Source organism: Oryx dammah, unplaced genomic scaffold (assembly GCF_014754425.2).
Source record: "Oryx dammah isolate SB20612 unplaced genomic scaffold, SCBI_Odam_1.1 HiC_scaffold_25, whole genome shotgun sequence".
NCBI lineage: Eukaryota > Metazoa > Chordata > Mammalia > Artiodactyla > Bovidae > Oryx > Oryx dammah.
In genome coordinates, this window is record NW_024070209.1 from 26,775,759 (window position 1) to 26,800,290 (window position 24,532).

A 24,532-nucleotide genomic window follows, 5' to 3' on the forward strand; every position below is an offset into this window, starting at 1 on the left:
ACTGATAAATGTACTTCACTGACTGTCAGCAAATGTTACTTGAGAAGCCATTTGCAGCTACCATAACAGCCTCCCAAACCCAACAAAGAGTAGCAAAAACAGGCAAAATGAACTGGGTGTCTTGCTTCCGCATGAATAAGCAACCAACCCTCTCAGAAGTTACACCAGAAAGTTGTTAAACTTGATAGAAGCTTTTTCACCCAAACTGATTCATGCTTTAGATTACTACAGAGGGTTGGAGATCTTCTGGGGACATCGGTGCTCTGACCCAGGGGAGGACTTAATAACCCTCTCTGTCCCAGGTGGGTGCCTTCCTTTTGTGGGTGGAGGGCCTTGCCATCTCCAAGGCAAGTTGACAGGTTCTTCCCTCCCCAATTCTGGTTGCTTTGGCTGATGCTGCAGACCCCTCCCCTGTCCCCGGTCCACCCTCCCTCACAGCGTGATCCAGCAGGAGTTGAAGATGCGACCCAGGTACCAGGACTGAAGAATGCAGTCCTCACTGCCATATCAAGCGAAGTCCACCCTTGAGGCAGGCTTTCCGTGTCTCACACAAGAAGAGGGTTTTCAATGTGTCTTCTGATTAATGTGAACCTTTGAGTCACGGAAGCAGCTTCTGTTTTATCCTTGGTGACCCGCCGTTAACTTTGCCTCCATGTGACTTAGTATTTCTGGAAACTAGGGCCAACTTTTTTTCATGATTCAGCTTAGGTCGAGATGGTCCACTCTTCCTCCTGGGGTTGGTGAGTCTCCACACTTGGCTGCAGACAAGTAAATAGAAAGATCATATGCTCAGAAAAGCTCTCCAGGGAAATATGAGACTAATTAAAATAAAAATTCCAGCCCCTCTTCATTTTCTAATCTCTGGGGACCCCTCCTTCTCGACACATACACACAAGGTCATCCAGTACTTTTTTCCTCCTCAGTACCAAGAGACTGAGTGGCCTGAATTCATCTGGCCTTGTAAATACACACCACACACACACACACACACACACACAAAGCAGGTTGCCTACACAAATTGAGGTCAGTTCAGCTTTCACTGGAGAGTTATGGTGTAGGGCTCCCATACAAGAATTCCTTTATTGAACACACGTCCTGGCTCTGCCCTTGGAAGTGATAATGGACACATGTTCTCTTCACACTGTTCGCCATATGTTTAGCCTGTGTATATTAGGACGGAACACATTTTACAACCAGGAAAAGATGGGCTCTTGGGAAAGCAAGTTTCCCTCGGATGAGCTCAGAGGGACTGTACGCAGCGTCGGGGTGGGAGACTGGTTCCACTTCAGCTGCACTGACAGCCAAATCTTTCATAATCCTTGGTGTTTCCTCCTTTTGAATAAGGTGCTTCCCGTGGAAGGGCCTTTACTTGGGTCTCGGGAACTCAAAAGCCATCTGTTTATTGTTGAAATGGAATTGCCCTCAACTTGTTGACTTTCATGCTTAGTTTAGGAAGAAACAATGGCTTGTTTAGGAAAAAAAGAAAAGAAGAACCGGAAGAAAGTCAGATTTCTGGAGCAGAGGTGGAGGTAAGAGCAGAATAGAGAAGATTCGGCAGAAAGAACAGCAATGTGAGATATTCAGCTTGGTGCATGATAAAGTCTGATACCACTGTGCTCAGTGAAGGTATACTTTCTGAAGAGCAAATCTCTGCCATATCCTAATGTGGATTGTATGTCCTAGGCATCCAGAATCTACTAAAGCATAAAAATACATTCGGAAGAAAAGACTATGGGTGTAGATTTCCCAGCTTGGCAGTATTGTTTATTTTTCTGGTTGTTGTCATTTAAAAATTTGTATCTTAAAGATTAAACTCATAAGCATCTGTTTCCAGGGGAGGAAAAAAAAACTATCCATAATTGATTAATATCACCCAAATCCTGCAACTGCTGGAAGCCAGAATTATGAAAAAAAAAACCTACCTTCCTATTTATTGTTTCTTCTTTAAAGAACAAAAACAAAGTCTTACCACATAGACAAAGGTAGCCAGTAATGTCCCTATCTCTCAGGGGAAAAAAAAGTGAAGCTGAATTGAGTGAACCACATTATGCATCCACTAATTAGTGACACTAACTGAGTTCCTTGTTTCTAATCCAGAGGTCATTTTCAGTGGAATCTGCTCTGTGTATAAAAACCTAAAAAGTTCCCTTTCATCATTTTGCATTCCAGGATGTTTCAAACAAAACATTAAATTGGTACCCTAAGAGGAAGATTTGTTAAAAAGAAAACCCCAAACTCCTTATGATTGCAGGAATCCCCTCATTTTTGCAAGACTGGAGAAGTCTCCTCTGAATAAGAACCTTCACTCACTGCCTGGTGCCAATGGGTATTATTCAGCCCTAGACATCTGTAACCCCAAACTAAGGTCTCTCAGCCCGAATGAGGGGGAAATACAACATTAAATGTGTAGAGAAATAAGAGAGCTTAACATGCTAACAGGCTAACATGCTAGATGGGCCATCCAAAGGAGAAAAGTTTAGAGGAATTTATTATTAGGCTTCTAAATAATTCCACTAATTTATTTAAATAAGCACTTTTGAATGCGTGCTTATGTAAGAGCTCTCACTATATCTTAACTGTATAGTAATTGTGTTTATAAATCATCCTCCTCACCATCTCAAATCATACTCAGCCTTCAAGGCTTCAGCTCAAAGCCCACCTCTTCCAGGAAGCCTTCTAAGATTTCTCCCATGCTTCCCTCCTGTGGGCTCCCAGACTAGACACCCATAAGAACAGCACTGTTCTGTGCCATCCTGACCTATCTAAGTTCCTCTCCCCAAGATGAGTATTAGCTCCCTGAGAAAAGGGTCTCCATCTTGTCACTGAGATGGTCTCCCTGATATGCTCTTTGGAATGGGATTTAAGAGAACTGAAAGCAGGGTTATCTTTCACCCATGTTATGATTTAAATGACCTTAGTTTAAATATGGGCTTCCCTGGTGGCTCAGATGGTAAAGAATCTGCCCACAATGAGGGAGACCTGGGTTCAGTCCCTGGGTTGGGAAGATCCCCTGGTACCCAGTAATCTGGCCTGGAGAATTCTATGTACAGAGGAGCCTGGCAGGCTACAGTCCATGGAGTCACAAAGAGTCAGACAACAGATGGGAAACAGCCTTCTCTTCCTTGGCTATTTGATGCTGGGGAAAGATACAGATAAGGGAGAGGCAAGTAGGAAGCCCTTCTAGATAATATGCGCTTTCTTGAAGTGGAGGCAAAATCAGACTTATTCATTTGGGATGAATAAGATAAGTCAAATTATCCAAATAATTCTGTAGATCTGGCCTTTGAGGCAAGTGTCATCTTTTTGATACACGTAGGTATTTAAAACAATTTTCCCCACCTTTGGATCAAACATGCTTTAGAAACTTGGGGGCTGACCCTTTGTCCAGACATAACGGGGTAGAAATGGAGAGAGTTCACTTTTTTTTTTTTTCCTGAAACTGCCAGTATTAAGTCACCAAGCTTCCTGCTTAATACAGTGACTTTTGTTACTGCCCTCAGGGAAAGTTGGCAGTGTAGGAATCATTACACTTTACCCCCTTTATTGTTGCCCGAGTAATCACAAGAGAGATAACTTGCCCCCACCAACATAACACAGTGAACTTTACTATTGGAAAGCTAAACATTTTTTGTGGGGTTTGCAAATGTTGATGACTTTGGCAGAGAGATTTTCTTTTTTTAAATCAAGAATTCACGTATTCTCTTCCTTCCTTCTGATACTTGCTATTTTCTTATGGGTCTTTTGGGGAAGCACTTTTCTTACCTTTTTTCAAGCTTTTAAATGCTAGAAGTCCACCAATGCCGGCAGAATCCAACGTCAGGCCAGAAGAACCTATGCTTCAAGTTGCTTGGTTTAACAAGCTCATATAACTATTATTTTTTTCCTATTGGGCACTTAAAGAAACCTCACCTAATTCAAAATAACCTTTCCTTATCATCCCAAACATTTCATTTCAGTTCCTGTAATATTTACTTCTTTCCCTACCCAATTAGGAAAAAAAAAATCTGCCCCCATTTTAGGAAGAAAAAAGATCTTTAAATTTTCTGAATGTAAGAATGGTTGAAAAGTTTCTTTCCCCTCTCAAATTAGCATTCAAAAATATATATATTTATACACCCATTTACTTCTGTTGTGAGAACAGAATTGCCGCTTTTGCTCAACGCAAAAGGTTTTTGAAATGACACAAACCTGTCTCTGTGTGTTTCTAGAATTATTACACTTGTATTCACTGAGGTGGTGGGCTTTCCAACTAGGGGGATCCGCCTTGGGAGAAGTACCCTGCCTGGGGAGCATTTAAGGAAATGTTAATATCCAAACAAAAGCAGTATTACCATTGCTATCCATTCCCTCCCCCAGAGGGAAAACAATTAATGATTTGCATATGCTCAAGACTCAAATTAAAGACAAAGGGCCCCCTCACAGACTGTGGTAACTATGCAGCCCTCCACAAGCTGCACAGACCCAGCCCTGCACTGCTCTTGCTCCCAAATGAATAGCATTAAGCTCGGTAACTAAAAATAGTGGTTCTGGCCCCTCTGGCCCATTCCCACTGTAAGAACTGTATTTCCCCAATGAAAAACATCTTCCAATTTCACCAGAGCTTCTAGGCAAAAAAAAAAAAAAAAAAAAAAAAAGAAAGTATAGTTCCAAGGGGAAAAAATACGTATATACTTTGCCCTTTTTATTTTAATGGCCAAACATTGTAATGCTAGCTAAATAGAAATTCTTGTCTGTTAATAGGTTTCTTTAGTTTGTAATAAATAGGAATGCTAATGACTAAAATTTGGTATTTGGTATGCATTAGCTTTTGTGAGCTTTTCTTTACAGTCCTCATTGACATGCAATATGGCAAGCTTCCTTTGAAACATATTTATAAAATAACTACAGTATAATTAAACCAACAAAGCCATCTTTTAAGTAAGCTTAATAGCTCAGGTTTTTTTCACCTGGGTAAAATTTTATTTTAAAAAGAAAAATAGTTATGCTTCAATCCCACTGTATATTTTATTCTGTGCATCTAATATTTCCTTTACATCTACAATCTATGCATATCTAATTCTTTTTGACAACTATGATTATTAATAAAGTGCTCATGAAAGATATGCTTCATAGCTTCTTCAACAAGAATAACGTTTTTTTGTTAATGGAAATTGTAACATATCTTGACAGATACAATATATAAGATCTGCTTTTTTCTTAATTGTTAATATTTCTGGGCTGAATACTCAAGGAGCGGATCAACAGATATGGCAGGTAATAATCAGAGTGGATGCTATTTTATACAATGTAACTAAAAATATTTTAATGATTTAAAAGCAAGAGATAAATAAAAGCAATTATGTTTAATTTTGCTTTCGGTGGGCGAACAATTTTTGGTTGTTGTTGCTGCAGTTGCCGGTGTGTTTAATGGAGGAGGAAGCTCCGAGCGCTGAGTAATCGGTACCGACGCGGCTCTGCCTTCTTGCAGCTGAAGTGTCCTGCAAGCCGCCCTTTCTGGGCTTTCTCTGCTCTCAGCGGTTTCAACGTCCCTCCTAGAGACGCAGGGCCCGGGCTGAATGCTAATTCATAAAACACAGTGGTTCAAGTTCACCAAGTTTTCCTCAATTTTGCAAACTGTTCCTCTTTCGCTATGCCTCAAGATTTAAGACCACGCGATTTGCCAAAAGGAAAAACTCAAAAAGACACCAGGCGCCGACGGGAGCAAGTGGAGCGGGGTCTGGTGCTCGCCCGCCCCCGGACTCCTGCCCACCCGGCTCTGCCCCACGCGCCTTGGTCCTTTTCTCCCCAGACTCCGTCCTCTCCGCCCCGGGCCTGCCAGGCCCCCAACTCCCCCCACTCCCCCGCGCTGAAAATAAACACAGTTGACATCACTGTTTATAATCTTTATTTCAAACTGTTTCCAAGGCTACAAATTACCGTGCCTCCCATGCAACAGGTACCTCCGAAGCGGTATCATTACAGATTAACCGTAATGTGTGGGATTAGAATAAAAGCATAGGGATTAGGTAAAAGGGGGGACGCCCGAGAAATAACGCCCGAGCGCCTCTCGACTCAGAGGCAGCGGGTGGAATCCTCGTAGACGCTCGCTGCCCGGGAGCCGCAGCTCCTCCGCTCTCCGGTTCCGGAGCGGTCAGGGCCGGCGGTGCCCGAAGGGCTGGTGGGGCCAAAGGCTGGACGCCGGGAACGAATGACGGGGTCGCCAGGTTCGGGAGGACGAAGGGTTGGGAGGCCGCAAAGGCGGGAGGCGCGGGCTGGCCCATAGCCCGGTTGGGGGCCGCGAGTAGCGGCCGCGGGCTCAGGGCACCCTTCGCCGCGATACGCGGCGCCTGGAACTCGGAGAAGGAAACAGCACGCCCACAAGGGGTCACAGGTCTAGGATGTTGCCCACGCCGCGTTCAAGGTCCAAGTCTAGAGGGTCAGTCCTCCTCTAACTCCCGTGCCGCTGCCACTCTCTGCCTGGCTGGGGCAGGGGGACAGGGCCAGGCGGCAGTGGGGGTGAGTGGCGGCGGCGCAGGCCGCCCGCTCCCTTCCGAGACCAGGACTTGGGCCTCTGCCTCCCGCCGAGGCCATGCGCCTCATTCGGCCACCTCCCCGGCCTGACCGACCCCTGCCCCAGAATTTCAGAAAGACCGCGAGCTCCTTCTCCGCGCCTTGCGCGTTCGGAACTCGCCTCGCTGGGCCCAGCGGGACTCGGCCTGCCTTGGGCGACAGCCCCGAGCCGCTGACGCCGCCCGGAGAACTGTTGGTGCGCCCAGTGGAGGGCGTGGGACTGGGAAAAACGGGGCCGGCGCGCAGGTCCCCAGGTGGGGACCGGCTGGGGACTGGAAGGAAGTTCGCGGTGTGGCCGCGGCGCCAAACAAAGCCCCCTTGGGAGCCCCGTCACCCCACGTTGACTCCAGGCCCTCGCCTTGGAGCAGGCCGCCCCACTCCCGGGGCGCAAGCCAGGGTCGGGCCTCCTCCGCCGCCGGAGCCCGCGCTCTCCTTGGGTCGGGCAAGTCAAGCCCGCCGCCCGCCCCGAAGGCACGAAGGCCAGGTCGGCCGGCGGGGCAGCCTCACCCCGCCACCAAAGCCAAAAGAGCGAGGCCGAGGAGTGACTCCTCGTTGATGTCCTCCGCCAAGAAGCGAGTTGTCTCCGGCGCGCGCTGGAACCACAGCTCTGCCAGCAGCCCCGAAGGGGCCCAGCGGGCTCCCAAGTGTTCGGAAGTGGGCAACCAACTTCACCGAGACTCCTGCTTTCAAGAGAAGGGCCCCGGCTGAGGAGGCGGCGGGAGGGGACTGTTGCAAACAGCTGTTCCTCATACATATTTCATTACACAATCAGATAATGCGTCCCACCACCTTCTCAATTATTCACAGATAAACATTTTCAAGACGTTTTGACATCTGTCTTAGTGCCTGCTATTAATTTAGTAATCACTGTAGTTAAAAATGTATGGGATTTTTGCCGTCGGAGCACCTCCTCTCGGGCGCGCGGGCCCAAAGTTGCCGGGCTGTGGCTGGGAGCCTGGGCCCTTCGGGGGTGAAGACGCCTTTGGAGGTGAGACGGCCTCTCTGGCGCAAGGACACTGTTAACGGGAGGGATTAAAGGGGAATCTGGTTATTTTTATTGTGGAAGGTGATGGTTGCCCCTCCTCCACCCGCATAGAGATCCCCCGCCCCCGACACACACTTTCCCGCCGCAGCACGGGACTGGACAACGAAGTTCAGCCCTTTGCCCCGGGCAGCGGAAATGGTTTGCTGCATCTGAGCGGCGGGTTTCTCGTTAGGAAGACGCGTGCAACTACAGTTGGCTCATTTGGGACCAAGGAAAGGGAGAAAGAGGGAGAGGCTGGGGCGGGGGAGGGAGGGAGGGAGAAGAGCTCACAATCACTAAGAACTCATCACAACAAAAAACTCTTAACACAGCGCACCCCCATTCCAGAGGTCACAAACCTCCCTAGTTTTACCCTGAGCCCGGTGGCTGGGCAGCGGTGACAAGGGCGTTTAGGAAACACAGAGTAAAATAAATTCGCTCCAGTGAGTGTACATGGGGCATGTGGGGCTATGAGAAAACGAGCTGCTTTTCTGCTTGAGTGATAAATGCTGCAATGAGCTTAGCTATGTAACCGGAGTTTTCTAAATCAAACAAGCAGAGTCTGGAGAATCTTGTAGAATTCATTGGTAAGTAATAGCCAACATCTCCAACTCTAAAATGCTGACTGTTATTTATTATTGGAAAGGGTCTAAATAAACTATCCAAAGAGGGGAGAAAGAAATGCCCCAAGGGAAAGGAATTTGCTTCCACATGTCCTGAATCTCAGCTACAGGGAATGGAAGTTACACTTCGGGTGTGGGAGCAATGGTCCCTTTATTCACCCCCACCCCTTCTGCCACAGTCTCCTGAGGTACAACAGCAGGTGGACCCTTATTATGGAATAAGGAAAAACAGACCTGGAGAAAGAAAAAGGTCTTGGAAAGAACTGCCCTTCCAAGAAACATTAACAGACTTTAAAGTGATTCACTCTTTATTGTTCAAAACGACTCTTGCTAAAATTTCCAGGAATTAAGTACAGGGGGAGAAAGGGCAGAGGGTTTAACCCCCAAAGGGAAGACATTCTTTCCTACTCCAATCCCTACTCTACTCTCTACATTTCTAGGGCAACTACATCTGCTTCAACCTGCCCTCCTTCCCTGTTTACAGGATAGCTCATCTCTTTTTCACAAGAGGAACCTTCCTCTACCCCTTGCAGGATGGACATCTACTTGCTAGCCCAGAAAACCCTCTTCCTCCCTCCCCATCCTATTTTTCTCTACTTTTAGAGAGAGATTTAGGGAGGGAAGTGAAGTGGATAAGGGCACCATTACACCCACGGTGCTAGCCTCTTCTGCAGGAAAACCATGGTGGCTTCTATCTGGAAGGTTTACTGGGACCGGGGCAGGCAAAAAGAGCTGAAACCACAATCAAGCCTGTGCATTTGCCTTTTGGGAGAGCTACTCTAGGAATCCCCCTTCCTGACTTCCAAGTTGACCAGGACAGTAGGTTCTGTTTGGAACTGAGCAATAGGGAGTGAGAACTTCACAATATCTCACCAAGAAAATCAGTCTAACAAACCAAATAATTCAGTTTGCTTTGGAGTGTTCTTTTGTGGATTTGATATACAGGGAATTGGGGTGGAGGTGAAGGCAGGAGAGTATGCAGCTAGCTAAGGCTCTTTTTAACGACTAAATTTGGCATACAGGGAGATAAGGGGGCAAAATAAGGGCCCCCTGGCTTCTTGAACCCTGGTTGGGGCTGAACATTCCTATTAGAAATCTCCCAGCTTTTGCGTGAAGGCGTCTATGCTTTCCACCCTATCCTTCAGAACACAATCTCATAAACCAATAGTAATAACAAATAATCCGGGTCAAAATGAATCTTTTCTGGATTGCCTTCTTCTGGGGGTCTCCAGCCCAGCTTAGAAGAAGGTATAAGGGGCAGCTTTGGGGTGGATGCGGTGCTCTTTCTGGTCTCCAGCACTTGATCTGGAACGTTTCACCCAGTCGGCTTAACAAAGTTTCTCCTTCGGGGAGCCAACGTCCGTCTCTCTAGCAGGAAGCCCTTGGCCTCGCGTTCCACATCCTCATTCGAGCCACTCTCCCTGTATGTGGCTTCCTGCACACCTGCCTGTGGCTGGGGTCACTCCGCGCGAGGCCACTGCGGCTTTTGTCTGCATCTGCACAACTGGGTGTGCCCCCGTTCAGTCAAATAACACTGTCTGTGGACATTTCCCCCCCCCACTCAAATCCTGCTGTTAGTATTCCTCTAATTCTCCCGTGCATTCGGGTACAATCGCATGTACGTTCCGTGTCCAGTCAGGTGACTCAGCTTAAAGCCTGAGCTCCGACGTATGCGACCCCCTGAGTCTGCGTGGAGAGGAGGAAGTGTGCAAGTGTAAATTCGGGGCTTTAGGTGGGGCGCGAGGTTAATACGGTTTTCCGGCCCCAGGGTCTTCTAGGCCTCTCTTACCCCTCACACCTCCCCATCTTAACTTTTCAGGAAGAGGGCGATCCTCCGAGGATCCTGAGCCTTGTTCCTTGGGTGGGGGGAGGGGGGGAAGGGTCGAAACAGCCTTTGGGATCGCTCTTGGCGGATTTTGGCCGGGCCAGGCCAAATGGGAGGGGTGGGGGAGTCCGCGAAGTCGCCTGGAGGCGCGCGACTGCACCCCTCCACGCAGGCCACCAACTGGACCAGGGCGCCCCGGGATACTGGGGACCTTTTAGGAACCAACAATGAAAGTCCAGGCGCCTCGAGGGTGAGTAATCTACGTCTTCGGGAGAGAAACTTTCTTCCTCGGCCTCCTCCCGGGACCGGTTGTATTTGTAACTGGGAGCTGGCCTGGGACCGCCCCCTCGGCCCCTCCTCCCGCCCCCACCTCGGCGCTCCAAGCTCAGCCGGCTGCCGGACCCTGAGCCCCTGCCACCGCCACGCACCCTAAAGGGCCCCGCCATCTCTTAGAGTCCTTGCAGAGGCCTAAGGGCCTGGAGCGGATAGGAAGGGTACCAAGTAGGGTGGTCAGGGTCGTGCCGCGACCGCCTTGCGATGTATCCCTCCGCCGGGCGCCGCCTTGCTGGCCCGCGCGTCTTCTAGCCCCCGAAGCCGGCGGGAGCGCTGGCCTCCGGCGTGCTGGGACGGGAATGCGGGTGGCTAGCAGGCGACTGGAAGCTGTTCTCGCAGGGATGGTGCGGGGACCGGTGCGTTCCTGGAATCCTGTAGATGTGTTTTCTCGTGAGTGTGAGAAAGATGCGTATTCGCGGCTAACTTCAGGTCAGTTTGTTCGTGAAAGGCTGTTGTCGGTCCGTCGGCCTATCTCCTGCGCATTCGCACAAAGTGAGGCCACCTCTCTCCCACCCTCCATACAGCCTCCCAGGCCCGGTCAAAGGGCCAAGACCCGGGGCCCCTGAGACCTGGAGAGGTGAGGCTCTTGCTATACGCCCCCGGGGTTCTGATCATGAATTCCAAGCTGCCCAGGTGCCCACACTGGGTCAATCTAGAAAACCTACGTGGGAAAGGGGGACTCGGAGAGCTATCCCCACGTCCAGTGCAGGGTGAAGTCCCAAGCTCGAGCACGGGACCTGCGGACCTGAAGTCTCACTGCCAACCCAGCCGGGGATCCGGATGGAGTAGTGCTGGTACATGGTGGAGGTGAAGATGAAAAGAACGGAGAACAAAAAAAAGCTACACTTGGTGGAGATGGAGTTGGGCAGCTTCTGAAATCGCCGGCTTTTCGCCCTGCTTTGGGGAGGTGCATCGGGCTGCGCCGTTACCACCCCCCCCCACCGGAAAATAAAGCTAATGATGTAGTAATTTAGGAGGGGGTAAGGGGCTGGGCGAAAGGAGGGAGGAAGGATGGGGAACACGCGCCCCAAGAGCGAAGGCAAACAGCTGTGGAGGCGCTGCCCGCAGCTCAGGCTTCCCAACAGGTTAGCTAGACAGGGATCCACCCGGCATTTCGCAGGAAAGGGTGGGGGTTGGGGGGAGACTGAGCGAGAGGGGGAGAGAGCCTCACAAGAGGACAGAGGGAGGGAGACAGATAGGAGCCAGAGCGCGCGCCGCGCGGTTTAAAAGGAGACACACTTCCTAATGAATATTTATCCGCCGCTGCTTCCTGCTCCCGGCTTCCCTTACCTTTCCGCAGGTAAGATCCTCCCTGCTTCCCAGCCCTGGGAGGGGTGGGGGTGCTCCCAGCTCCCCCAGTCAGTCTCGGGGCAAAGTTGGCGGGGCGGAGGGGTTCTTGGCAGCCGAGGAAGGGGAGTCGGAGGGCGACTCCCTCCCGGCTGGGCTGGGGCGCCGGCGCCGGAGACCCGGCACTGCCGAGGCCGCGTGCGTGGGCTACCTGTGTGGAGTGGGTGCGAGTGCGTGTGTGTGAGAGGGAGAGGATGTGCGCCCGCGGGCGCGAGCGCCTGTTTCCCGCGCGCTCTGAGGACATTTTTCTGACTTTTCACTCGGACGCTCCGGATTTCTTGCCTTGGCCTTTCTCTGCTTCCTTCTCCCGCTTCTGCCCAGTCCACCTCCCCCACGCTGTCCCCAGCCCTGGCCCCTGAGACGCTCCTCTGCGGGCTGCTGTATATAGCTGGCGAGTGCTCCCCCGGGGCTGGATCCCGGGCTCTCATAAGAAAGGGTGTATAGGGGGGTTTCTGTCCCCAGCTCCCCCCCACAAAGGCCGCGCGGCCACGGGGTCCCGGGTCCCCATCCGGCCCGCTACACTCTGGAGGTGCTGCGGCGCGTTCCGCCACCTACACGCCTCGGGGCACCGAGGCCCACAACCGACCTAAGGGTGATCGGGCCCGCGGGTCCCGGGTGGAGCCGTGCTGGTCTGCAGCTGGGAGCCGGAGGACCCCCGGGAGAGAGTGCCACTCAGTCCCTCCCTCACTGCCTCCTCCCGCCTTCGCCCGCGGGAGGAGCAGCGGGAATTCGGGGCTGCCAGGGGCGGGGGGGGGGGAGGAAACTGGGAGGGGAAAGGGAAGGGGGCCGGGGAGGAGCTGGTGCGAGAACCAGAATTCTTAAATGGACTTACTTGGCCACCTGTTGAGAATCCGTGTGGGGTCGGCCGGCTCCGGAGCTGCGCGTGGTGTGCACACAAAACCAAACGCCCAAGTTAGAAAAAGAAAATTATTTCTCTGGCCATGCCTGGCGCAGCCTGTCAGGCTCGCAGCTCAGCAACAGGGTCCGGCGGCTGCAGAGCCAAAAGCAACTTTGCCAGGTCTCTACCCACCGCAGTGTCCCCCTCATCCCACGCCTCCTCGGTTCCGAGGCCGGGAGCTGGGAGCCCCCGGACTCGGCGCTCAGGGCCCAGCACTCGCAGTTCGGCTTAAGCCGGGACAGGCTTTCTAAGCCCTGCTCAGAAGTCAAGAGCAGCAGCGCCGCCGCCTCCTCGCGGCCTTTAAAGACGCGGTCGCTCCTTATTCTTGTGCCTCGGCCTCTCTGGGTGCCCCGGGACAAAGCCCCTGGAGCCCGGCCGCTCCCTTCCCGCTAAATCCCCTTCGGGGTCAAGGCGCTACCAGCACCCGGCCTCGCGCTTCTCCTGCCAGCAGTGTGGCTCTTAAAGACCGCAACCCCCCCCGCCCCACCCCCACCCCCGCCACCTCGCCCTGCGTGCTCCCCCGACCCCCGCCTCCCCGCCCCTCTCCTATGGATCTAGCCCCCCACGCCGACGCCTCAGGTCCCTCCTGTCCCGACCGAGGCCCTCGGACTCCTAGCCCCCTCCTCTCGCCTCCTCCCCTGAGCAGTTGGTGGGCCTGGCCTTGGGGCCACAGAGCTGAGTTATACCCTCCGCCTTAGGACCCCGTTTCTCTCCAACAGCCTCAACTCCTCTCCTCCCCGCTCCTACCTTTGGTCTTTGCATGGATCAAGACCCCGGGCACTGCCTTGCCCAGGGCAGAGATGATTTCTAAAACTCGTCAGTTTAGGCTTGAATTAGGAGGTTGTGGAATGGAAAAAGGGGCGGAGCATGCCAGTTGAGCTGGGGGAGAGAAGTGAAGAGGAGCAGGCCAGATGGATTCAGAAGGCTGTGCCATCCCAAGGCCTACCTGGCCTTTTGGCAGAGGATGAGAGCTGGATGGAGCCACTCATTCCTAGAGGTGGCCATTCTGGAATGCGATCCAGAGGTTACCAGTCTGGCCAGCCCATGTGTGTCTGGGAGATCGTGGGCATGGGGGTGTGGGGGTGGGCACCTCCAGAACGCCCAGAGTGTGGACCTGAGAGCAACCTGCTTTCCAAGCTCTGTATATTAATCCCCCCAGAAGTAACCCTTAAAAGCCCAAGAGCTGGGTGAGCAAGGAGGGGCCTTGAGTAACAACTGTCCAGGGAAAGGGACATCAGGGGAGAGAGGGGGTAGAGAGGGGAAGGAGTCTACTCTTTCAAAGCACTGAAGCCCAACTGCTAACAAGGTTCCTGACATTTGCTAGTCAACAATGTCACTTGCCCGACCAAGAAAAGTAGATGGTGCTTTAGTCCTCCTTCTTTCCAGAGATCTCCCTCTCTTTTTCTCCTTCAGGCCTATTTTAGTCTTAGTCTCACCCTAGCAGCGAGTTGATCCTGTGCAGAGTGGCCTTTTGCCTGGAGTGCTTTTTTTCAGGCCTCCTGGAGACCCGATGTGTGATGAAAAAAAGCAGAGACATCGTGGCTAGGATTGGGGACAAGGACAGGGTGCACTGTGGTACCTTGCCTTTCCTAGTGTCAACTATCATAACATTTGACTGTGCTTGAGGTCTGTGGATGGTGGGAGCAATGATGGTGTGCCCACCCCTTGTTAACTCCCAGCCCTAGCACACCAGTTCTGGCTGTTATACACAGGATCTCTGCAAAAAAAAAAAAAAAAAAAGCAGCAGCCTCCTGGGCAGTGGCGACCAAAGGAATTTGGAGGAGGAAGGAGATGGAAAGCTGACCTTCCATGGGCATCTACTCTCTGCCACGCCAAGGTTAGTCTACTTGCAGTTCTTTAAAGGAACTGCGGTGACTGATTTGAAATTGACCCTCTTGAGAAATGTTGGCAGCGCTCTCCTTAGGCTACAACCAAAGGCCACAAACCACCCCTTCCCCCCCCAAGTCTCCCACCTCTTCTCTTGTGGGGGGGTAACCACAGCCAGCTAGGCCTTGTTTGTGCCCACTCTCCTGGGCCTGACAGTGGGAGGTGCGGTGGCCCAAGACGGAGCCAAACTTCTTGTTTGGGATGTGGGGGGCAGAGGGGGCCTTCGGCTGGCGGTGGGGCTCATTAGGCAGAGCGGGGTGCCGAGAGGTGTGCGCCGCCAGCCGGGAGGCCGCCTTTGAGCGGTCGGGGCGGCTTCATTAAGCGGCGCTAACAAGGCATACAAATGCCGGGCCCAGCGGCTTTCTTGCAATGTCGGGGCCTTAGCAGGGCGCCAGGCTAATGAGGGTCACTCAAAGGGGCTGATCAAATATTCAAATTTCCCCGCGCGCCGGGAACTTTTATGTATGGAGAAAGTTGAGGCAACTGAGCCGTGTTTACGGTCCTGGTCGACAATTACTCGGAGCGCGGGTGCCCGGAGGCTAAGGAGGGGCGGGGGCGCGGGAAGGGAGCAGTTGTTGTTGTTGTTGTTTTTCATTCAAAGGAAAGTAATCGGGGTCCTTGAAGGGCTTCTCGGCCTCCCCGCCTGCGTGCTGCGCTCCCCTGCGCCCTCCTTGGCCGTCGGCGCCAAGCGCCTCAGTTTGCAGCTTGCGGGGAGGCCCAGACAGCGGGCCAGCTCCCGCCTCCCGAAGTCTTGGGGGCCGGACAAGTGTTGCCCCCCAGGACAAACGCGTATGGAGATGAGCGAGGTCGAGTGGGTGCCGCTGCCCCAGCCCTCGGGTCTTCCTCTCTCGGAGGCTTCCAGACCCCTTGGCTTTGCAGTTAACAGAAACTAGGAGAGCGTGGGACTATCTTAGACCTCTTCTGGTGGAGTTGAGACTGCCTCGGTTGGGAATGACATTTGTCAGTAAATGCCCAGTAGGTCCTGGTAAGAGAAGGCTATCTTCCAGCCCCAAAGCCTTTTCTCCCCTCATCAGCTGTGCTGCTGTCCTTCCCATCGCCTGGGTCAGGATTAAAGCAGAGACGATGGTGACAATTTTGTGACCTCGGCCTGTACTGGTGCCATATCCCAGATCCCGGAGTCTGAGGCCAGAGAGCAGAAGACACCTAGAGACCCCGCGGCCGACCTAGCCATCCAGATCTCCCTTCTCTGAGAGACCCAGGGAGCAGGAGCCCCCTGCGCGCCACCTCCTCCAGGCGTCCCCCAGGCCCACCTCCCGGCTCTCGCACTACCCAGCACTTCGGATCCCCATAGCAGCGGGGCATGCAGCCTGGGCCCCAGAACCCGAGGTCTTTCTCCTAACATCCCTCCCCAACGCCCAGCGTCTAGGAATTTGGGAGGGGAAGCTCTGCCGCTCCACCTCCCCACCAACCTCCCATCAGCACCTTAGATCGACACCCTGCCGAGTCTGTCCTCCCAGCTCGGCCGGGAGCCAGTCCAGCCATCCGTGCCGCGGACAAGCCGCCCCGCCTCCCTCCCCAGCTCCCTGGACTCTCTCAACTTACGGGCTCCCGGCGGCAGGCGTGGTGCTTCGGGCCGGAGCGGAGAGCCGTTGGCAGCTGCGGGACCGCGGGGTGGGCTCGGTGGGCTGCGCGGAGCTCGGCTCTGCGGGGAGGCTCAGACAGCCCCGGGCTGCGCGCCCACCCCGCCGCTCCTGGCCCTGGCCCGGCGCACAAAGCTGCGCGCCTGGCTGTCGCCCTCCGCCCGGCTTTGCACCCAGCAAGCCGCCGGAGGGGTGCGGCGGCTCGGCAGGCTCCCCGGCTGAGGCTGGGGGCAGAGGTGCCGCCGAGCTGAACCTCATCCCCACTTGCTTCAATTCTGGAGTGGCGACAGTTTTCGATTTCAGCGCTTTCGGCAGAGCCCGCGGCACCTGCCCAGCCTCCCTCCGGGGCTGGCCCAGCAGCGGCGGGGAGAGGCCGGGTCGCCCCAACCCGGAGGCGGGGGTTGCGGGGACTGGGAGGGGACTGGCTGGGTTCACCCGCCCGCCCGGCGCCTTGGGTCCTCGGTTCCAGGGGATGCTGTTTCGGGGTCACGAGCTGTTTTCAAAAAGTTGAACACAATATTCGGAAACCCACCCGTAGGAATTCTCCCCCCACACGCGGCACAATACCCACTCCCCTCCCCTTTTTCATTCCTTCCTCCCCCGCTTCCTCCTTCTGCCCCTTCCCCCTCCCACCCCTCAGCCTATAATCCTTCCCCGACGAGAGAAAGGAGAGAAAGGGTCGGGAAGAAAAGATGAAGTGTCTGTTTTTGTGTCCCAACCTTAGGGCTCTTTCTGGGCCCGCAGGAGCGACCGCCTAGAGCTTCTCAGCTGAGCAGAAAAGGACTCGGCCGGGAGGAAGATTCACGGAGGGGAGAGATACACGGAGCCCCACAAAGTGGGGCTTGGCAGGTTTTCCCTTTGGGCGAATATTTAACTGCCTCAGTCAGCGGGCTTAAGAACAGCGACCCTCGCTGCCCGGGGGCTGAGTGGCCGATGTCTAGCCCCTTCGCCCAGCCCACAGCCTCCCAGCTGCGGTGGAGCCTCCAAAGCAGCTTGCATGTCTCACCCGGGAAGCCTGGTGTTGGGGGAGTCAAGGCCTAAGGAGGCCAGAACTAGGGGTTTAGGGGCTGGGACACTTACAGTCCTAGTCGCGTTAGGTTTCCTATTTAAATTCTCTCACAGTCTGTCTTTCTCGCTTCTGTCTTTGAGATTTGCAAAGTGGTGTGGTCTCAGTGCCTCACCCCCAGATCTGCATCGGAATGTAGAAAAGATCTTTTTTTTTTTTTTTAAGAAAAAAAGTTTTGAATTCCTCAATGATTTTTCTTCTGGAAAGGCAGCTTAGGATAATTATTTCAGCTTTATTGAGGGCAGATTAGTTGAAGTCTGGACGCTGCGTTTTCAATACACGTTGTACACGGGCCGACAATGTGGGCATTGTTGGCTACTGTGTGTGAACTCATTCAAAATATACACTTTTTAACACCAAACCGAGTCCTGTCTAAATATACACAGTGCTCAGGGGAAAGACATCACTGACCCCGACAAATCTGCGTAAATCACACTTCCCTAGTTACAGAAGCCTCACAAAGGGAGGCCCGGCTCAAGATGCTGATTACATGTTCTTTAATGCAACATACCTTAGAATAAAAACCCATGCCTGGCCTGGAGGTTGCAGTGGCCAGGGGGAGGGAGGGCTCTCTTCATGTCATGGGCCTTTTGGGGTTTGTTTTAGGCTTATGATGTTACATGGATTTTTTTTTTCTTTACTATGCGAGCAAACAAGCAATTTTCAGGCCTGCTTGCTTCTTCAGGGCAGCCTCCAAAGTTTGAGTGCCTTCTGGGGTTGGTAGCCAGATCCACTAGCCCCTTGGGGGTTGTGGGGCTACCTGGCATCTTGGGAAGGGGGAAGAGGGCTTTCAGTCGTCTCAACCCAACCTTCACCACCACTCGTAGGGAGGCAGCTGAAACCTGGGGGGAAACAAAGAGGTGGGCCGCCTTTTATGATGAAAAGGGTACTGTTATTTCTACTGCTATTTAAAAATATAAGGCAATAGGGGAAATCAAGGCTCCTTGACTGGAAACAATTAAAAAGAAACCAGATTCAATGCAGAGGAAGTTGGGGGTAAATGTGGCTGAAAATTTCAGACTAGGGAGGCCAGAGTGGCCTCCTGAGCCCTGGATCCTGAGATCCAGCGCCCAGGAGCCATATACCCCGCAAAATTCGAGATCCTGGGGCGCCGCAGCCCGCGGAACCACGGTCGGCGCGCGGTGGGCCCCATGATCTCATCTCTCCTTTCTTTCTCGCCACTATTAGTGCTCACATAGGCAGAAAGAGGCGGCCCGACGTGCACACCGTGTGCAAACCGTGCTGGCCCCTCTGCCCCTCGGCCTCTCCTTGGGGGCTGGCCCCCGGCCTTCATACAGTGTGGTGAGCCTCTCACCTCCCAACAAAATCCCCGCCTTTAACTGCTCATCCCTTTTAACAACTATATGTCCATGGCTTGTAAATTTTCTGGACCAACTTCTTTGGGGAAGAAGAGGAAAGAGCTCAGAAACAGTGAGAAACGAGGAGAGAGAGAGAGAGAAGGGGAAGTGGTGAGATTAAGAGTTGCAAAGATTTAAAAAAAAAAATTCTCTTTCTCCCCCTTTCTCCCTCTTTCCCTCCTCTCCCCCTCCCCCCGACTCTGGCTAAGTGGTAAAACCGTCCTTACGTTCTCGGTATTGATTGGCAGGGCTGACAGTGATTGGCAGCGGTTGCCGTGGCAACGCTACAACGACACTCCGCAGACCAATAGAAAAGCGAAACAAAATGTTTCAATGCTGCACTCACTGTGGATTTAGGGGAGATATTATGAGGCTGTTGTCATTAGGGCGATTGCTGTGGAATCGCTGAATCTTGACTCGGCGGTGGTTGGCTCTCGCTCGCTCTCTCCCCCTCTCCCTCTCTCTGTCTCGGGCTCGCTCTCTGCGCGCGCGCACCGGGCCGCTCTCCTTCCTCCCTCTCTATGTGGCTGCGCGGGCGTGTGTGTGTGTGGATGTGTTCGGGGTGTGGGTGTCCCTTACGCCCTTCCTCCTCCCCCTCCTCCTGCTCCCCCCTCCTTCCCTCCTCCGCCTCCCCCCTCTCCTCTCCCTCCTCCTGGTCCCCGTCGCCCCTCTCCTCCTCTTCCTCCCCTCTCTCTTCCTCTCCCTGAATTTTCTCCTCTCCTCTCAGGTCAGTCCATGGTATTCCGCTCCCCCCTAGACCTCTATTCCTCCCACTTCTTGTTGCCAAACTTCGCCGATTCTCACCACCGCTCCCTACTTCTGGCGAGTAGCGGCGGCGGGAACGGCTCGGGAGGCGGCGGCGGCGGCGGCGGCGGCGGGAACGGTGTGGGAGGCGGCGGTGCTGGCGGAGCGGGAGGCGGCGGCGGCGGCTCCAGGGCCCCCCCGGAAGAGTTGTCCATGTTCCAGCTGCCCACCCTCAACTTCTCACCGGAGCAGGTGGCCAGCGTCTGCGAGACGCTGGAGGAGACGGGCGACATCGAGCGGCTGGGCCGCTTCCTCTGGTCGCTGCCCGTGGCCCCCGGGGCGTGCGAGGCCATCAACAAGCACGAGTCGATCCTGCGCGCGCGCGCCGTGGTCGCCTTCCACACGGGCAACTTCCGCGACCTCTACCACATCCTGGAGAACCACAAGTTCACCAAGGAGTCTCACGGCAAGCTGCAGGCCATGTGGCTCGAGGCGCACTACCAGGAGGCCGAGAAGCTGCGCGGCCGCCCGCTCGGCCCGGTGGACAAGTACCGCGTGCGCAAGAAGTTCCCGCTGCCGCGCACCATCTGGGACGGCGAGCAGAAGACGCATTGCTTCAAGGAGCGGACTCGGAGCCTGCTGCGGGAGTGGTACCTGCAGGACCCCTACCCCAACCCCAGCAAGAAACGCGAACTGGCGCAGGCCACCGGCCTCACTCCCACACAAGTAGGAAACTGGTTTAAGAACCGGAGGCAGCGCGACCGCGCCGCGGCGGCCAAGAACAGGTCAGTGGCGGGGGCCCTGCGGCCTGGCTACCGTCTCCGGGGACGGGGAGGGGGAGATGGATGGAAAAGAGGCTTGAGCGGACAGGAGGCAGGAGGCGAGCGGCTGCCGAGCGCGCGAGAAGCCTAGACCTCTTGGTCAGTTTGGAGAAAGTTTCCGCTTGCCTGGGCGCGCTGAAGAAGGGCGAGCATGGACGTATGGGCTGTTTTTGCCCTGAAAGGGCTCGTGTCAGTGTGGAGAGTGTGTATGAGGTCCTGAGTGTCTATAACCTCTGGGTCGGGTCCTTGGGAGCCGTAGCCCCGTGCCGCACCCGCGCCAGCCCTATCAGCCCGGGATCCGGCTCTGGGCTCCGCTGGAGCCTGCAGACAGGGAAGGAAGGAAAGAGCTCCTTGCCACCTGGCTGTTACTTTCACGCACTGCAAAAACCCTGGGAGGAATCCACGAACGTCTGAGAGAGGAAATTAAACTGGGTCCCTGCCACAAAGGGGAAAGGCCGGGGTGGCCACCGTGCAAGCAGGCCTGTTCCCAAGGCGTTGCAAGTTGTCTGACCAGCAACTGGAGAACCAGGCTGGGAGTGGAGAGGCTCTGGGTGTCGGTGCAGCCCTCCTGCCTTAGCCAAGGAACATGCCGTGGTCCACTGAGTTAGGGAATAAGCAGGAACAGAAGTTGCCTCGCTGCCCCTGCAAGTTGGCCACAGTCACAAAGTTGCACTGGGCTTGACCTGTCAGCAGAGCTGGGCCTGGGGGAAGTAGGGAGGAAAATAAAGAAGTGGAGAGGAACTGGGGAAGGAGAGAGTTGGGTGAAACCGGGAGGGAAAGCCTGTATCCCGAGCCCGCCTGGGTCTGCCCTGGCCTAATGCACTGCAGGGAGCCAGGCCGCAGCTGCTGACAGCTGCCTGGGCTGCGGGTTGGGTGTGAATCCCTGGAGGGAGTGAGTGTTTTCCGGTTTAGGTGGCCCAGGCCTGAACCTTTGGCCCTATCCCCCATGCCCGTGGAGCCAAATTTTCGTCCGATGAGGGCAGCGCCCAGGACCAGGGGAAGGCCTCCTTGTGGGGAGAACTCCAGACACTAGGTACTGGTAGCCTGGAGGGGGGAAGGGGCAGCCAAAGACGGCTCTACAGTCTCCTCCTGCCTCCTCTGTCGCCTGCTTTCTCTCTCGCTCCTCTTCCCCCGTTTTTCTGTTCCCAGCTTCACCATTTTCTCTTCCCCCCATCTTGCGCTCTGCTCAGGGATCCAGAGAGCAAAGCCAACCGGTCCTCCACGGGAGGACCTCCAGCGAGTGAGCACCCGGCAGCTCTGGATTTGGGCTTGGGGGAGCTGAAGCCGGAGGCAGAGAGGGGATCTGTCTGCTCCAGGGACAGCCAGCTGAGTCTGAAGAGTCCCAGGGGCTGGGGAAGTAGAAACATCCTGCCTCTCCCTGACTTCTGCCCCTTTGGGGCTGGGCCTCTTTCACAGCAAGAGCCCAGGCCTCCCCAGGCGGCCGGCCTGGGGTTGTACCTCTTCCTCCGAGGCCCGCCCTGATTTGGGAAGCTTTGTGAGACCCCAGAGAACCCCGGGGAAAGGAAGACGGGAGCCCAGACCGCGCTGGGGGAGGCTCTGCTGCGCTCGGGATCAGCTAGGTGCCGCAGGAGGGGGATGAGCGTAGAGAGCGGAGTCAGCGGGCGGTGGCGAAGGGCACTGGGTTGGGGAAGGCGCAGTAGCACGGGTTGGGGGGCGCGGCGGCAGGCCCGGCTCCCGGCGGCGCGGGCTTGGGGTGGAGGCTTGTCGGAACCGGGTCTTGGGGCCGCGGTGTCAGGGCGCGCGCCGTTTTCTGTCTCCCGCAGGCTCCAGCACCAGGCCATTGGACCGAGCGGCATGCGCTCGCTGGCCGAGCCCGGGTGCCCCACGCACGGCTCGGCAGAGTCGCCATCCACAGCGGCCAGCCCCACCACCAGCGTGTCGAGCCTGACGGAGCGCGCGGACACCGGCACCTCCATCCTCTCGGTAACCTCCAGCGACTCGGAATGTGATGTATGATACCCAAGGCTGCCCTCCTCCCCTCTCCCCGCTCCTTCCCCTCCTCCTCCTTGACCGCCTCCTCTTTCTCCTCCACCCCCAGAACAAACCGAAATCAGGATACACAATCATACACACACCTAAACACACACACACACACACTTCCACTCCAGCCAAAAATATATAAAAACCAAGAAAAATAAGTTAAACGCAAACCATCAACAACTCCCAACCACCATCTACCACCACGGCCACCCCAAAGGACCGCGACAGCCAACAGACAGTCACAAACGCTGATACGGCGGGCAGACAGCGTAAAAGAGGTGACAATTGTATACTTTCTAGGACAAGCACGGCTTCTCCTTTCGGTTCCCACGGACCCGGCACCCCACCTGCATGACGATTTATTTGTATCTGGGAAAATACTCTCTCTAGTTAAAAACGATTAAAAAAGAGTCGACTATACAAAAACCGACCGCCACCACGACGACAAGACGCCAAAAGCAAAACAGACAAAAAGAGAAGAAAAAAAACCGCCATCTCCGTTCGGAATTTGTTTAAAAAAAGAAAAAAGAACTCCTTGAGAGGGAAATAGCAAATGTTTCTCGCCTTTTGTTGCGCTCTCTCTTTTTTCCTCTCTTGCTCCCTTTCTTTCTCTGTTTTTAAGTCCAAGTATTGGTCAAACAAAATGCAATCTTCTGTTTTTTGTTCAGCAGACAATCATTTTCTTGTTAAGCACCTTTTTCTCTCCACTCTGTCACTGCCTGTGTGGGTACTGGTTATAAATGTGGAAAAAGAATAGTTATGACTGTAACAGATTTTTATTTTTATTTCAAAATTTTATATGAATTATGTATATCTTAATGATCGGTCATTTTCCCAGCTTGTAATATATGTGTAGAAATTGCCTGTATATGATATTGCTTTTTCTCCTCTCCCTTTCTCTTTCTTTCTCTCCCACCTTTTTCCTCCCTCCCCACTCACCTGTCTCTTTCCTTTTTGGGGTTCCCCTCCCACTCGACGTTCCTGGCGTTGACTTGGCAGTCAAGGTGTGGCCTGGCGGGCTGGGTGAGGAAGAGGGACCCTGTCGCTTGCAAAGCGGAGAGTGAGACTGTAGTATTCTTATGCAAAAGCTATTTCAAGTATTTCTTAGCTGCTTTGGAGGTATCTCTCACTCCCCGTAGGGCGCTTTTACTGTTATCTTAACTGCGTGTTTATCTATATGTAAAAACTTTCTAAAGCAAATACAGTATTCTCCATTTTCTTATCACTCCCCGGAGACTGGTGTTTTTGTCCACCACTGTGCCGCAGCCCCCGGGGTGCAGCGGCCTGGCCTTTGCTTCCACTCCTGCTACACAGCCACTGAAGCTGGGGCAGAATTTTAAGGCTGAATCTGAATTTTTTCCTGGAGAAGGGGAGGGGGTGGAAAGATGGGAACAGGCCCTTTGGAAAAGACCCAAAGCTGAATCCTGAGAGAAAAGGCAGAGACGGCGCAGGGAGAGGGGACTACGGCCAGTTTCTTTAGCACCAGATGCCAGGCCTAGAGCCCCAGGAACTGTAGCCTTGTCTGGGCCCTGGTGGGTCTTTGGGAGCGAGTTGGTGTCTTTTGGTTGTTGCTGCCTTTTTTTTTTTTTAATTTAAATGGGAAATATACAAGGTCGCCAAATGCAAGTATAAATCTAGAGTGGAACTGATAGGTTTTGTCTTCTTTCCGGGGGGCGGCGGTGGCGCCACTACTGTAGGTTGGGTGAGGAGGTAGTTTGAGGAGTTTAGGGCCTAGAATCAGGATGGAACCCCTTCTTACCACCCGTTTGTGCGTTTATGTGACTGTATGACTTGGCCTTATGGCTGTCTGTCTTCTTGAAATTTCTGTCTTTCGGGATCAACTGGAGTCTCTTGAACATTTCAGAGTTAGGTACTTTAAATCGAATCCGCCCTCTGCCCCCTAAATCTCTGCATTTTGCCAACCAGGTTCCTTCTGACCCCAGGCCTCCCCGCCCTGCACAGGGTGGAGGGGTAAGTGTGGGGGCCCACGCCTCCCTGTGATGGCCTGGCTGGGTGCCTCTGCTGCTCTGGTGCTCTGGGCCAGGTCGATCTGTGCCCGAGGAGGAGCCAAAGAGGTAATTTCTGAAAACTTGCCTTCACTTGAAAGTCCAATTTCCAGAGCAAGGAGGATTAAGAGGAAACGTGCCTGGAATTTTGCGCCAGTTTCCAGACTAATTTTGATTTCCGATTTCCTTTTGTCCCCATCCTTGGCAGTACCATGGCGTTGATGTGGGGTGGGCTTTGCAGAAAGGCGGCCAGGATAGGAGATGACCTGGGCGCAAGTGGGGCCTTGTGCACCTAGGGCTCCGGCTTGTGTGGAGAAGGTTCCCGCCTGCATCCTTACTTAGAATCAGGACATCGTGACCACAACCACCTTGAGAGCTTCCTAGTTCGGAGGCCTGGTATGCCACTATCGGCATCTGTACTTGTGTTCACTTCCTGGGGTGGCGGGGAG

The 24,532-nt window shown here is 54.0% G+C and overlaps 1 protein-coding gene across 1 annotated transcript; it reads left to right on the forward strand.

Annotated features, from left to right (window-relative positions):
* Positions 1 to 19,246: 19,246 nt before the first annotated feature.
* SIX3 (SIX homeobox 3) lies at positions 19,247 to 23,299 on the forward strand. The gene is made up of 2 exons (XM_040224730.1): positions 19,247 to 20,040; positions 21,861 to 23,299. Exons 1-2 carry the CDS (start codon positions 19,247 to 19,249, stop codon positions 22,051 to 22,053), a joined length of 987 nt encoding a protein of 328 aa, XP_040080664.1. The 3' UTR covers positions 22,054 to 23,299.
* The last annotated feature ends 1,233 nt before the right edge of the window (positions 23,300 to 24,532 follow it).